General features: G+C 39.5%; 1 protein-coding gene across 43 annotated transcripts in view; it reads left to right on the top strand.

Annotated features, from left to right (window-relative positions):
* PTPRD (protein tyrosine phosphatase receptor type D) overlaps window positions 1-12,784 on the top strand; it is a 2,297,676-nt gene that overhangs the window by 2,232,583 nt on the left and 52,309 nt on the right. For all 43 annotated transcript variants that reach the window (XM_078062238.1, XM_078062257.1, XM_078062277.1 and 40 more), the window contains one exon: window positions 1,737-1,912. In XM_078062238.1, coding sequence (XP_077918364.1) covers window positions 1,737-1,912 — 176 coding nt within the window. The remainder of the gene's footprint in view (window positions 1-1,736; window positions 1,913-12,784) is intronic.

Here is a 12,784-nt window from a genome sequence, read left to right as displayed (position 1 = left end):
TCATAGCTCCAGGACTCATATTTTCCCAGGGCAAGAAGGGGCCATGTACAGGTTCTAGTGCTACCTCTCATATCTTGCCAGTATCCACGTAAAGTGCTTGTTCCCCTCCAGGGGTAGGCAACTCATTACATCCCAAGGAAATCTATTCCCTTTTTGATTCTGACAATTTGAAAATGCTTTATTAAATTGGAGATGAAATTCTTCTCTCTGTAGTTACATCATTCAGAATGAAAAAATTTGGATCCCAACAGAGTTAACCTAAACCTCTCTTCAGATCCTCACAGGCAGCTCTCATCCCCAACCCTTACATTTTCCTCTGCCAAGCTGTACTATGTATTCCTTTCTCATACAGAACAGCTTTGATTTTCTTAACCACTCTGGTCACTCTCCTTGGAAGAAGCTCAAATTTATCTATATTCCTCTTAAAGGTGTCACGCTGAATTAGACTTTCAATCAGAATATCAGCATCAAGTTCAAGCTCTGCTACTTACTAGATGTCAAAACTGGGGCAAATTTCTTTTTGTCCCTAGAGATAGCAAGGGTTAATAACAGACACCTGGTCTAGAGGTCAAAGCAGGCAATAACTGTGTTAACAAGTATATAATTACAATGTGTAATAAGTAACATAAAGTCAAGGGAATTCTGAGGTCCAGGAGTATCAAGGGCAGGCTTTCTGAGATATAGGCTGAGCGTTTTACAATGGGAAGGAGACACAGAGTGTGTTCTAAGGTATGGGATGGCACTGAGGTAGGAGAGCAGTGTTTTCTACCAATGGAAGCTGGACCAGTGTCTAGAGTTTAGAAGGCAGGGAGGTGAATAGAATGAGATGTGTTTGGAAAAGTGTGGAGCTTTGTAAGTATTGTTGAGAGTTTGGATTTTATTGGAAGTAAAAGGGAAACCCATTGTTGGGTTTGAAGGAAAGAAGTTACAAAGTCTGAAATATTTTCTTAGAAATTGCTCTCATGCTAGATGAAGAGCAGACTGCAAAGGTCAAAAGTAGAGTGGGATAAGCAAATAAGAGGCCATCATGATAATCCAAGGGAAGGAACATGTGGTACAACAGTACTGTGAGGTTTAAACAAGAAGCAATCTCTGCAGAGTCTAAGACAGACATAGCAGACAGACTGACTATCATTAAACCAGACTCCACCAGTTAGAGCAAGCGCTTTCATCTCGATGCACTTCAGTTTTCTCCTTTGTTAAAGGAAGATCCTGACAGGATATATTTCATAGAGTTGTTGTAAGGATTAAATGAGTTTACAAATGAGTTCCCTGTTAGCTAAATTTGTGAAGAATTTCTCACCATTACACATGCTCCACCCTACACTGCGTTTTCAGATTCAGGCATTATTTTATTTCATTTTTGTCTGGCAATTGGAATAGCATGAGTGAGGAATGTGACCAGATAAATTTCTGTCCTCCTCTGCGTGCTGTATTTTACTGATGCAGTGGAGAAAATAGGGTGTGAGAAAAATAGCACCCTATGGATAATCAGTTATATTTTTCTTTCTTTGGTATCTACCTTGTCATATTACAGAGATCCAACACCTGGAACACCTATTTCTTTAATGTGATAGTCCCAACGAGACTATCTTGCTTAAGACCCAAAATTTAATATATTGTGATTCCTCTAGCATACTGTGGAACAATAATATAACATTGCCCTCAGGCCAGATCCCAGGCTATTTCCTCTTGTGATAGGTTCACCTCATGGAATAACACTTCTTGTTTTACAGGCATCCCAGGAAGTGACTATGTGAATGCCAACTACATAGATGGCTATAGGAAACAAAACGCCTATATTGCAACACAGGGATCTCTCCCTGAAACATTTGGGGACTTTTGGAGAATGATATGGGAGCAACGGAGTGCAACAGTTGTCATGATGACAAAACTAGAAGAACGATCCAGGGTAAGAATATCTACCTTCTCCCTCTTCAGACCTTTCCTCAGGTAGTCCCTATGCTGCATATTTTATTCTTTTCGGAATCTACCCTTTCCTTAAGCTTTGACTTTCCAACAGGAACAAATTGTGAATGGGCATCAACAACTCTGATAAAACCATTATTTAACACTGAGTCTTTCAAGAAGGAAATTCTCTCATTACAATGTGATTGCCAAAAAAAAAAAATTTTATATATATATATATATAAAAAAATTTTATATATATATATATATACACATATATGTGTATATATATATATATACACATACACATATATGTATATATATATATATACTCAAAAAAGTAGACAGTTTGGTTAGAGAAAATAAATATTAGCTTGAACCGCTTTCAAAAACTTACATTGAACAAGAACACACAGACTTTGGGGGAGAATCCCACCAATATATACTTGTCAGTATTTTTAACTTTTTCTTTCTCATAATCTGTAGGGTAAGATCTAAAATTCTGTGAAAGAGGCTCTTATATAAATTATTCAAATTACCATAAATTAAGTTAATGCAGCCAGCAAAATGATGTGGGTTAATACACAGCTGAGAAAACACATAAATGTGTAGAGGACATTTTGCTACTTTAGCCTTCTCCAAAGTGAATAGATTTTAATAACAGAGTCATTGCTTGTTAAGGTCTAAGAAGGGGGTTTTATTCATCATATGGGTCCAATATTATGGTGCATGGCACATTAGTTAAATGTTATTGATTTGCAAAACTAAAACATAATGGGTAAGCAGAGTGCCATATTCCCACGTGACTATGCAAATATTGTAGCCATCTGATGAAAATCAGTCTTTAACCTTGAGAATTTAATGAAGGAGTCTCTGAAAAATCACTAAAGGCAGCACACACTCTCACTGAAGAGTAGGACATTCGGGCAGAGTTTGAAACCACTGGTGAGAGGTCTCTTTTACTGTGGTCACAGTAGTCTCAAAAAGATGTTTAGAAGGAAGCCAAAGCCCAACTCCCCATTTTTTGTGGGACAGTTGAGTTTTTTAAATGGTCTCCTAAGTTTGAAACCACTGGTGAGAGGTCTCTTTTACTGTGGTCACAGTAGTCTCAAAAAGATGTTTAGAAGGAAGCCAAAGCCCAACTCCCCATTTTTTGTGGGACAGTTGAGTTTTTTAAATGGTCTCCTAAGCTCGATACATGGCAGTTTCTTTTAGCCCAGGTATGTAGATGAGGGAAGAGTTGAAGGCTGTGCAGGGAATTCATAAGGGGAAAGCTCAGACTCAGGAAAATATAAAAAGTCCCAGCCATTACTTTAAAGGTGGAAGTAAAGGATATGGTACACAACTGGTTCAGCAAACCCAAAAAGCAATCAAACCTCTTTATAACATGTGATTATATAGAAATACTGAAATACTGTCTGAAAAGAATTTAGATGAAACCTGTATGACTGTGAAGACAAATGTCATTGTCATTCTTTACATGAAAACCCCATTAAAAATATGTAAATGGATCCATTATTGATCTGTACTCAGGGTAACCCCCATATACCAAGTCCTGTAAAAATAACCCTCCACCCAACTGTTTCTGGGATATAACTCTTCATAATGCAGCATCTAACACATATTAGACACATTGATATTTCACAACAATCCTGTGAGATAAACACTACTATGATCTCCAGTTTACATATGAATCAGCGAAGCCTGGAACATTCCAGAGGTCACTCAAGGTCATTCTGCTCTCAAGGTCAGAGTGAGGATTTGAAGACAGACAGTCTGGCTCCAGAACACATGTGCTTAACCATCAGGCCATATTGCCTGTTAACACTTCTGTGAAGCTGAGACAGCTGAACTATTCTATTACAGCGTGCGTGTAAATCCAACCTACCCAGACTGCTCTGCCTGGAGATACCGCTGGTAACAAGCAGCCATTTGCAAAAGCTGTTTTCAGTAAAACACACATTTTGTCTTGACACTGCAGGCCTTCATTAAACCGTGCACAGAAACTTGTTTTGAAATAACGCAATGAAATTCTGCCCCTTTTCTCCCTAATTGCGTCTAATAATAAAGTTAGTTCTAACTGGCCCCACTGCCACCACAACATCTGATGGTAATGAGCAGTTCTTGGCGGAAGGCATTGTGACTTAAATACCTACAGTTTATCTTTATGTTGCAGGCTACCTTTTTTTCCCCACCTCAGACAGAGGAACTTATTTTGAAGTTACTAAATGAACCTCTGTTTGCTCCCTTCATTAATTACTCTTTGCTCTTGCAAGTTAGCTTTCTCCGTTGTTAAATGGCCTAAGGAGGCCAATTAAAATGCTGTCTTGTGATTTTTATTCTGTGGTGGTTCAGTCTGTACCCAAACTTGTGATGACCTGCATAAGCCAATATTGAGGAGTCTCAACATCATCAATCTGAACATACAAATGAGCCCTGACCCACAAGGCCCCAAAGCCCTTCGTTCCCCAGTCTAGAATGCTTGAGAATAAATGACCAAATGCAACCGAGAAATCTAGCAAAGCACTGGTCCCCCAAATTATCTCACCTGCTTTTCCATCTTCTCCCTCACATCCTCCCACCTCGCTTTTTCCCTATCCAGTTGCTCTTTCACCTAAAGTCTAGGGAGAAAGGGAAAGGCATTCCTAGATTCACAACTAAGAACTTGGATTGAGTTTCTCTAAATAGTGGTTAATTGTTACCGAAATATATAGCTTTATACTTTAGGAACTCTGTGGGTTATGTGGGCTGATCTGGGGACTCAGTGAATTTTCAATTTCAAAACAGATGTTTGAACTAGTCTGGCTTTATTTAGGGACTGCTTGTAGTCTTCCCCATAAAGGAGGTGGTCCAGGTGGTTGAAACAAATCACCTCCCCAAGGGCTGAAGCCTGAAATTTCATTATTTGGAAGAAGGCTCAGATTCTTGAAATAATATTCACACACACACCCTTGGTATATAGAAAAATGAAGTGTGTGTGTGTGTGTGTGTGCATGTGTGTGTAAACTGTGTACTGCAGAATACTTGTATGCAGGAGTACATGTTGACTGGCAATTTGGTGATGGGGGAGAGAGAAGAGGAAAGGGAAGAGAGGACAGATGATATTTCACAAGACTGCCTGGGGATGCCCCCATCAGAGAGAAGGGAATTATATGACACAGTCCTAAATAGATGCCTTGCAGTCAGATGTCTGGGTTTAGATCCCAGCTATAGTGCTTACTAGGTGTTTGACAGTGAACACGTTACTGGGATCCCTAAAAGTCTCATTTGTCCTTTTTAAATTACATAGGATTATTGTGGGTATTAACCAAGGTAAGGAATCTCATCTGTTAGGGTTTGGTTGAGACAGAGAGCTGGGAGGATGTACCAGTACAACCTCAGTTTCCCCTAAAGCTGCTCTCAAATAATTCAGTTTTTGTCCCCAAATGCAATGCGTTTGTTTCTCTGTGGCTGACAGTGAATCCTGACCAGCCTCATAGAGTCACTGCTCATGATGAATTCTGCCCACTGTTCCCAGTGTAACACCCATGTACTGTGACCAAACAGAGCTCACAACATGGGCTTCTTTTGCACTTGCCTTCCCCAGGACAGAATCTCCAGAATCGAGACACTGATCCAGGGAATTGTTAATCAGTCTGCACATGGATCACAAGGACATTCTGACTGCAGCTTCCACTGCAACCATATCTTGAAGAAATAGAATATGAAAATAGTAGTATCAACATGAATTACGTGTAGTAATAATTGTCACTAAAGATAATATATTCTTGATACCACGTTTACTTTTGATTCAGTTTTGCATTACCCCTCCCCATTCTCTTACTTACTTGACGGTGCTAGGGAATTGGCCCCTTAGTACCTATGTCCTGTGTTTTCTAGCTTTGTGCTTTGCCTCTCACTCAGGCCTTTGGATGATAAAGCAGCAGTGCTTAAACCTTTGCCAAGTTAGAACAGCTCACTCACATAAAAGGCTCTTGGGTTCATTAGCATGTATTAGAAGTTTCACTAGCCTTTTGTTAAAGAGCTGACCATTCTTAGCATTTCCTTTGCTAAAGAAGCCCTTCCAAGTGTGATGACTTAGGACTCAAATTGGTCTTTTGGAAACTTAAGTTCTTTGATTTCAAACACTCCCCCTCAAATGTGGCCTTACAAGAATTCCAAACTTAACTGAGAAGACTGCTTGCATAGTGTGTGAATTCAGCTATCAAACCCTGAAGAGAGAATGTGTACGTTGAATATTTTCTGAGTCTCATTTGGATAAATAAAGAAACAAAACAAAATATAAGGCTATAAACTAGAGACTTTGAAAGTAAAGTACGATTGCTGCCTGAAAACACACAGATCAATTTAAAGAATTGTAGAATGTGCTGTGTGACATGAGATACTGTTAGTGGGTCTTATTCTACAATTTCCATCTTTTTTGCCAAATCCTCTCAAGTTCTGCATAGTTCATTGATTCTGTAGCGAGTCATTCTCTTGTGCCCTAGAATGTGGTCTCTAATTGTTTCCATGTTTCATAACATGCCAGTAAGCACATGAATTGGTTTGGGCAACCACATGGAGGGAAGAAAATTTTCAGAAAAAATGAAGCACTGGTAGGAGAGTAAATGTATACAGCTGGGATTTCCACTCCAAGGGTGTTATTTGTGGGCAAGTAAGACACGTGATTGGCAGCCTCGTTTGAACCATTGGAGGCTCCAAGGTAGGATTTGCCATGGTGACTCCTGGCCCAGGAACCTCTATTATTTAGTGGGCGATTGTCTTTTTCTTTCCTCCCCTTCATCTATTTGTTTTTGGCTGTTCCTCTTCTACTTTGTTTCCCATCCTAAGGAATACAAGACAGAGGGAATGTGTAATCCTCATGCTTAATAAATTCTTCAGCAACCTTGATTAGAGTTACAAGCTGAAACAGCTTAACCAAGGTTAAGGGATAGCAGACTTTCTTTTGTCCTCACCAGCTTGCCCTTACTCACTGCCCATGGTTGACGCTCACTGATGCTTCTGTTGTCTTGCAAGCTTTCTAATGGGAGTTGAATCACTTAAGGTGCTATTATTGTGGTATTGTGCTATGATTAGTGCTATAAATGTTGAGGATAAGGAGTGAAATTTTGACCCTCAACAAAAGGGACATGATTTGAACTGCCATTCAGTGTGGGCCACATTGATTAGTGGTATAAGCATAGGGTTAGAAGTGAGGAATTCTACACTTGGTTTCCAGACCATCTAAATCCCATTTTCTGTTCCCAAATAGAAAATTATGCAACTCAGTTGATGGTATCCATTGCTAGAGCAGGTCAAATGTTTTGTACATCATGACTTTAGTTTATCTTAGGTCATAGCAGGGGAAATTCCCTGTTCCACTGAATTTTGTTGTTTGTGCTGATGAATGGAGGATAGATGCTGTCAAGGCCTAAGGGACTGGGCTGGTGTTAACAACATTGTATTAATAATTTAGGGAATAAGAATACAGAGACTTGACATTTGATGGGTGGAGCACTTCTGACCTAATGATCACTCCCTCCACCTCCGATGTCCTCCCCTGTCCATGAACGTCTCCTTAGTATATTTCCCCCAATACAGAGGGAAGGTGAGACACGTTCACATTTGGTTCTATGGCCAAGAGGACAATTCTAGGCAAAGGATATTCTGATCAGATGTTTTCTTGTTTTCCTGTAAAACACATCTTGAGATTCTTTTCATATTGTGAGGTCCTTTTGGGTTAGAAGTTGGCAGAACCCTGTTGAAGATTATAAATGGCAATGTTATTGTTTTCATTGTCATTATCGGTTTTGGAAGGCCCAGCCTTGGCCAGCGGCAGACTAATTCTTGGCCTCTCTGGTTTGTCAAGGTTCGGTAAGTTTAATGGAGAGCAAATGCTTTCCAAATGCCAGGTCTGTGTCCTTTTCCAAATAGAACTGGAAGCGCCGAAGGCCTTAAACATTTAATTTCTCAAACTGCAGCCTAAAGCACTGCCTATCTAGGGCAACAGAAACTGCTTTTTCCTTAAGCAACTGTAGAAACGGCAGCACAAACATTGCCTTTGGAGTCTGCATGATGTATGGGATTGTTTTTGAAAAGTGGTGGATACTTAATGTAAATAGGACACTGGCAACAAAAAGAATGATGCTCATATTGGCAACCTAAAAGATGTTTGGGTCCTTATCTAGCAAGTTCCACACTCTTGGTTTTCTCTTGTCAACAGACACAATGTCAGTTAAAAGAGAAAGAATCCCACCAATTTCTTACTGTTTGCTAGTTTCTCAGATTTTCTACCTTCTTTCCCCCACCCTCATCTCCTCGATTTAGGAGGGCAGCCTACCGATTCTGGCCCCAAACAAACATTCCTATGAAAGTGAATGAGAGGCATCCTGGCCTAGGAAAGAGCTGGACTGGGAGGAAGAGATGCAATTTTGCTCTTGGCAACTTTGTGCAAAGCCCCCCTCATTGTCCACATTCATGTTTGTAGCACTCCCAGGCTGGTGAGGTCACTTCTAAAATTTTAAGAAGTGTGGATCAGTCTCTGTTTCAGGCAAAGCCGAGGCTCAGCTGGTGGGCACCAGTATAACTGTACTAGTTGTTAAAATGCTAAAATGTAGTGAACTACCGGTGTACAGAAACTATCTTCTCATTGAAACTTGAAGTCATCTAATATACTGCTCAGTAACAGCGACACAGGAGTGTTGCTGGGCCCCAGGCAACCACTGAGCAAATCCAGGCAGACACCGAGGTGCCCACAGGGCTATGTAGGGCACCCAGCCGCTGCCAGCTGTGATTGGGGCCAAGGTGCGAAATCTAAGGACCACAGCTATGTGGAAAGAGCTGACATTCAAGTGCCGCCTTGCCAGGACAAAGAGGTACTTCATGGAGTTTTCTCGGGTTACAACAAAGTGCCAGAAACTTGAGATGTAACGACTATCAATTTAATGGGGGATGTCATTAGAAAAGTGTAGTGTATGTCCCTATATGAACTTCTGGTGGTCACATTGTCCTAGTCTGTTGCCATAGCCTGGGTGGCTTATGAACAACAGAAATCTACTTCTCACAATTCTGGAAACTGGGAAGTGTAAGATCAAGAAGCCGACAGATTTGGTATCTGGTGAGGATCCACTTCCTGGTTCTTCCTTTTGTATCCCCACATGGTAGAAGGAGGGAGAGAGCTCTCTGGAGTTTGTGGTAAGGCATGAAGCTTATTCAGGAGGACTGCACCCTAGACCTAATCAACTCCCAAAGGCCAGCTCCTCATACCATCACACTGGGGATTAAATTTCCACTTATAAATTTGTTGGGGGGGGGACACAAAATTTTAGTCTATAGCACACATCAAACAAAAGGAAATACCAATTTTTTGAAGTGTTCAAACGGTTCAATGAGCTGATAAGCAGTTTTATAATGAATAATTTGGTTTATTTAGAGAATAATATTTTTCAACTTTCTGGTTTTATTTATGAAAAGCTATTACTGCATTGGTAGTCAAATGCTTTAATATTGCTCTCATTTCAGGTATTCCATTGTACTTGATCTCCACTATGTAGTGGTCAACAAAGAGAAAATGAAGAGGGGAAATACACAAACCAGACTACCCTTCTGCCATTCAAAAATAGATATGGCCAAATGTTAGTTGAGTGAAAAGAATGACATTATCGCTGAAAGACAATAGGATCATTGAGATGATCTCCATACTTATTTTTGAATAATCAAGTATTAAGCTGGTCTTTAAAACTGCCAACCTATAGAAACAAACAGTTCAGCATATAATTTATCCATCCACTAAAATATATCCTAATAATTTTCTGAAACTTCCTTTTATTATGTTCTCCCTTATTAAATGTGCATTGATGAGTGTATATTAACATTCCCATAGTCCCAATACCAACTTTGACTAGTATTATCTAATGTTAGCATACTTTCTATTCGCTCCTTATAAAAGGTTCTTCCGGCCAAACATAGTAGATACTAATTTCCAGTTACTTTCAGCAACAGTTATGCTTTCCCATCTATCATTTGTTTATTCTAAGTCCTTCTTTGGATAAATTATCTGGCCCTAGGCAAGCTTTTCAAAGTACCATATAGCAAGTGCATTTTGCATCAGTGATGCTGGGACCCTTTGAAGGTATTGGTTTATTAGATTTAGAATTCTTTTTTTTTTTTTAAGATTTTATTTATTTATTTGAGAGAGAGAGACAAAGATTGCAACAGAGATCACGAGCAAGTGGGGAGGAGAGGGAGAAGCAGGCTCCCCGCTGAGCAGGGAGCCTGATGCAGGGCTCAATCCCAGGACCCTGGGATTATGACCTGAGCCGAAGGCAGCCACTAACCGATGGAGCCACCCAGACGCCCCATACTTTGGAATTCTGATGCTTCACCATGCTGCTGCGATGCTCAATGAGTCTTTGTTAAATTGAAATGAGAAGGTTTTGCTTTCAGAAAGTTTTGGGCAATTTAAAAATAAGTCAATGCAGACCACAGTATAGTTGATTATAAAGTTGGCTTCCAGTTGTTGAATATCTGCGATGTGCCAGGCACTTCCAAGATAAGCCATGTGGAAGTAAAACTAGAACTAGAAAGAAAGCATTTCTCCAAAGCACAGTCAGCAGACCTACTGGATAAATCCTACATGATATTTCCAATGACAAGTTTTATCATTCCATCAATTTGCTTTTAATAGGTTGCCATGAAAGAGGGGATATAAATTAATTCCATAGCATACATTTAGTGATGGTCAGCTTGTTTTTTCCATAATTATGAAGAAATTAAGCTACCATATAAGGGTAATCACTTTGTAATAATAAAAATAAGTATCTCCCCCAAATTTGGCCAGAAATCTGAACTGTCTTATTTAGGTTAGGCCTCAATTTGACTTACTGGGTAAGGTTTCTAAACCACAGCCTGGGTATCATGTTCTGCTTCTCTCCTTTTCCCCCTCGGACACTAAAACATTCTCTTCTCACATCTGACTAGGACCCAGGTAGAGTAAGGGAGTTATTTGGAAATCTCACAACTATGTATTTAAAGAACCAGCAGATGAAAGCATACCTCTATATTTAGTCAGTAAAGCTGATGGATTCGGGGCAGGACTGCATCTCATTTCACTTCGGTGTCCTCACAGCTTCTAAGACTTAGCAACTCCTAAATACATATCCATGGGGATTAATAACATGTTTCTTTTGTTCACACTTAGAATGATTATGTTTTTTAGAACAACAATCATAAAAAATTGGGAACATAGTCTGAGGTTTAATAATAGATGTTGCCTATTGAATGCCTATTGGGTTTAGAGATTCAGGTGCATGGTTTTTGAGCCTTATGATAGCCCTGTCATGCTGGAGATATTGTACCCATTTAACAGAGGAGGCTGCTGGATTTTGGTCCTAAAAATAGAGAAGCAGTTTCCCAGCCATCCAGTTAGACTGCCCAACCTTCTATGCATCAGTCCTGAAGATGTAGTCAGTCACTTCAGAATCAAAGAGGAAAAGGCAAGCATCAGTATTTGTGTTCAGGAGCTGCTGCCTTCTGGTTCTTAGATGCTCAGAGGGGAGCCTCCTACATTGGTCTCTGTGCACAAAGCCTAAAAGTGGTAACTCTCTCTAGAAATATCTTCTGAGATTTTCTCCCAGGGGAAAAGAAGAAAAGGTGGAGGGAGGGGCTATTGTCCAAGTAAAAACATTTCAAGAGAGACGATGAAGCAAGTTCATTTGCATTGGATAATTAGAAAAAAAATAATTTCTTACTGTTCTCCTGTGCCCTTGTTCTCACTCACTCACTATACTTCCCAATTGCTTTCTAATGTTGAAATCAGAAATTGTTTGTTTAGTGTATGGCTAAAAATGAAGGACTTAAAAGAATGGCAGTAAATCTGAGCCCTTAAATGTAGCCCTTAGAAAGCAGATGAAAGCGTGCGGGCTACTCAGAGAATGAGAGAGAGAAGAGTGTGCACAGGTACTTACTAATGAAGGGAAGAGTGGATTTCTATAGCTGTTCTGAGAAGCCTGTGGAAAGCTTCTAATCCTGCTGCTGAGACCGTATGTGTGCATGTGTACATACATTAAAATACTTATTTTTTCATAAACTCCCTTTGTGAAATACTCCTTGAGAGAAAACAACAATGTTTAAATATATTTGCTTGAAAAAATTGCTTCCAGTTTTTTGCTGTTGAGTTTGAAACGATTTAGAGCAGGGTTTTTGTCTGAGTTGGTTTTTTTGGTGTTTTTTGTTTCTTGTTTTTTTCGTAAAGAGCAAGATTCAAGTACGTTATTTCAACTGAGTACAAAAGCTTTCTTTTCTTCTTCTTTTAGCTAAAAATGTTCACAACATTCACTCCTTAAAGTAATGTTTTCCAGTATTCTTTTTTCCTAAAGGAGTCAGAGTATAAGTCAATAATAGTTGCAGTTTTAAACTTAATACTTGAAGTATGAGAATAATTATTGTAACTTCAGTTTTTGCTATGTCTTAGGCATGGAGTGGAGTTGTTGATGGAAAGTCACTAAATAATGAAACAACTTTTCCAGAGGTCACATAAAAGCTGGCTTATGGTCCTTTCCTTCATTTCCTTTGTCTTATCTCACCAAAAGGTCTGATGATAATCAGTTTCCAGCTTTGAAATATAATTGCATTGAATTTGGTTCAGTGCATCGTACTGACCTTATAGATCATTTCATTGCATTAACCTGCTGTTTTTGTGTCTGTCATAGCAATATTTGTCCTTATGGGATTTGATCTGTTGATCTTTATTTGAAAGGGTTGCCATCCAGCTGAAACTGTTAAATAATGAGTTGAGTTTCTCTCTTCATTTTTTAACTCAACACATTGCTGGCATCCTCTCAAATGTTGCAGTAAGAGGTCTCCAAAGTTACTTTTGTCCTTTGCAGCGAGACATCAA

The sequence above is a fragment of the Halichoerus grypus genome, chromosome 14 (assembly GCF_964656455.1).
Source record: "Halichoerus grypus chromosome 14, mHalGry1.hap1.1, whole genome shotgun sequence".
Lineage (NCBI taxonomy): Eukaryota > Metazoa > Chordata > Mammalia > Carnivora > Phocidae > Halichoerus > Halichoerus grypus.
Note: the sequence above shows the minus strand (reverse complement) of the source record. Positions and strands in the feature narration are given on the sequence as shown.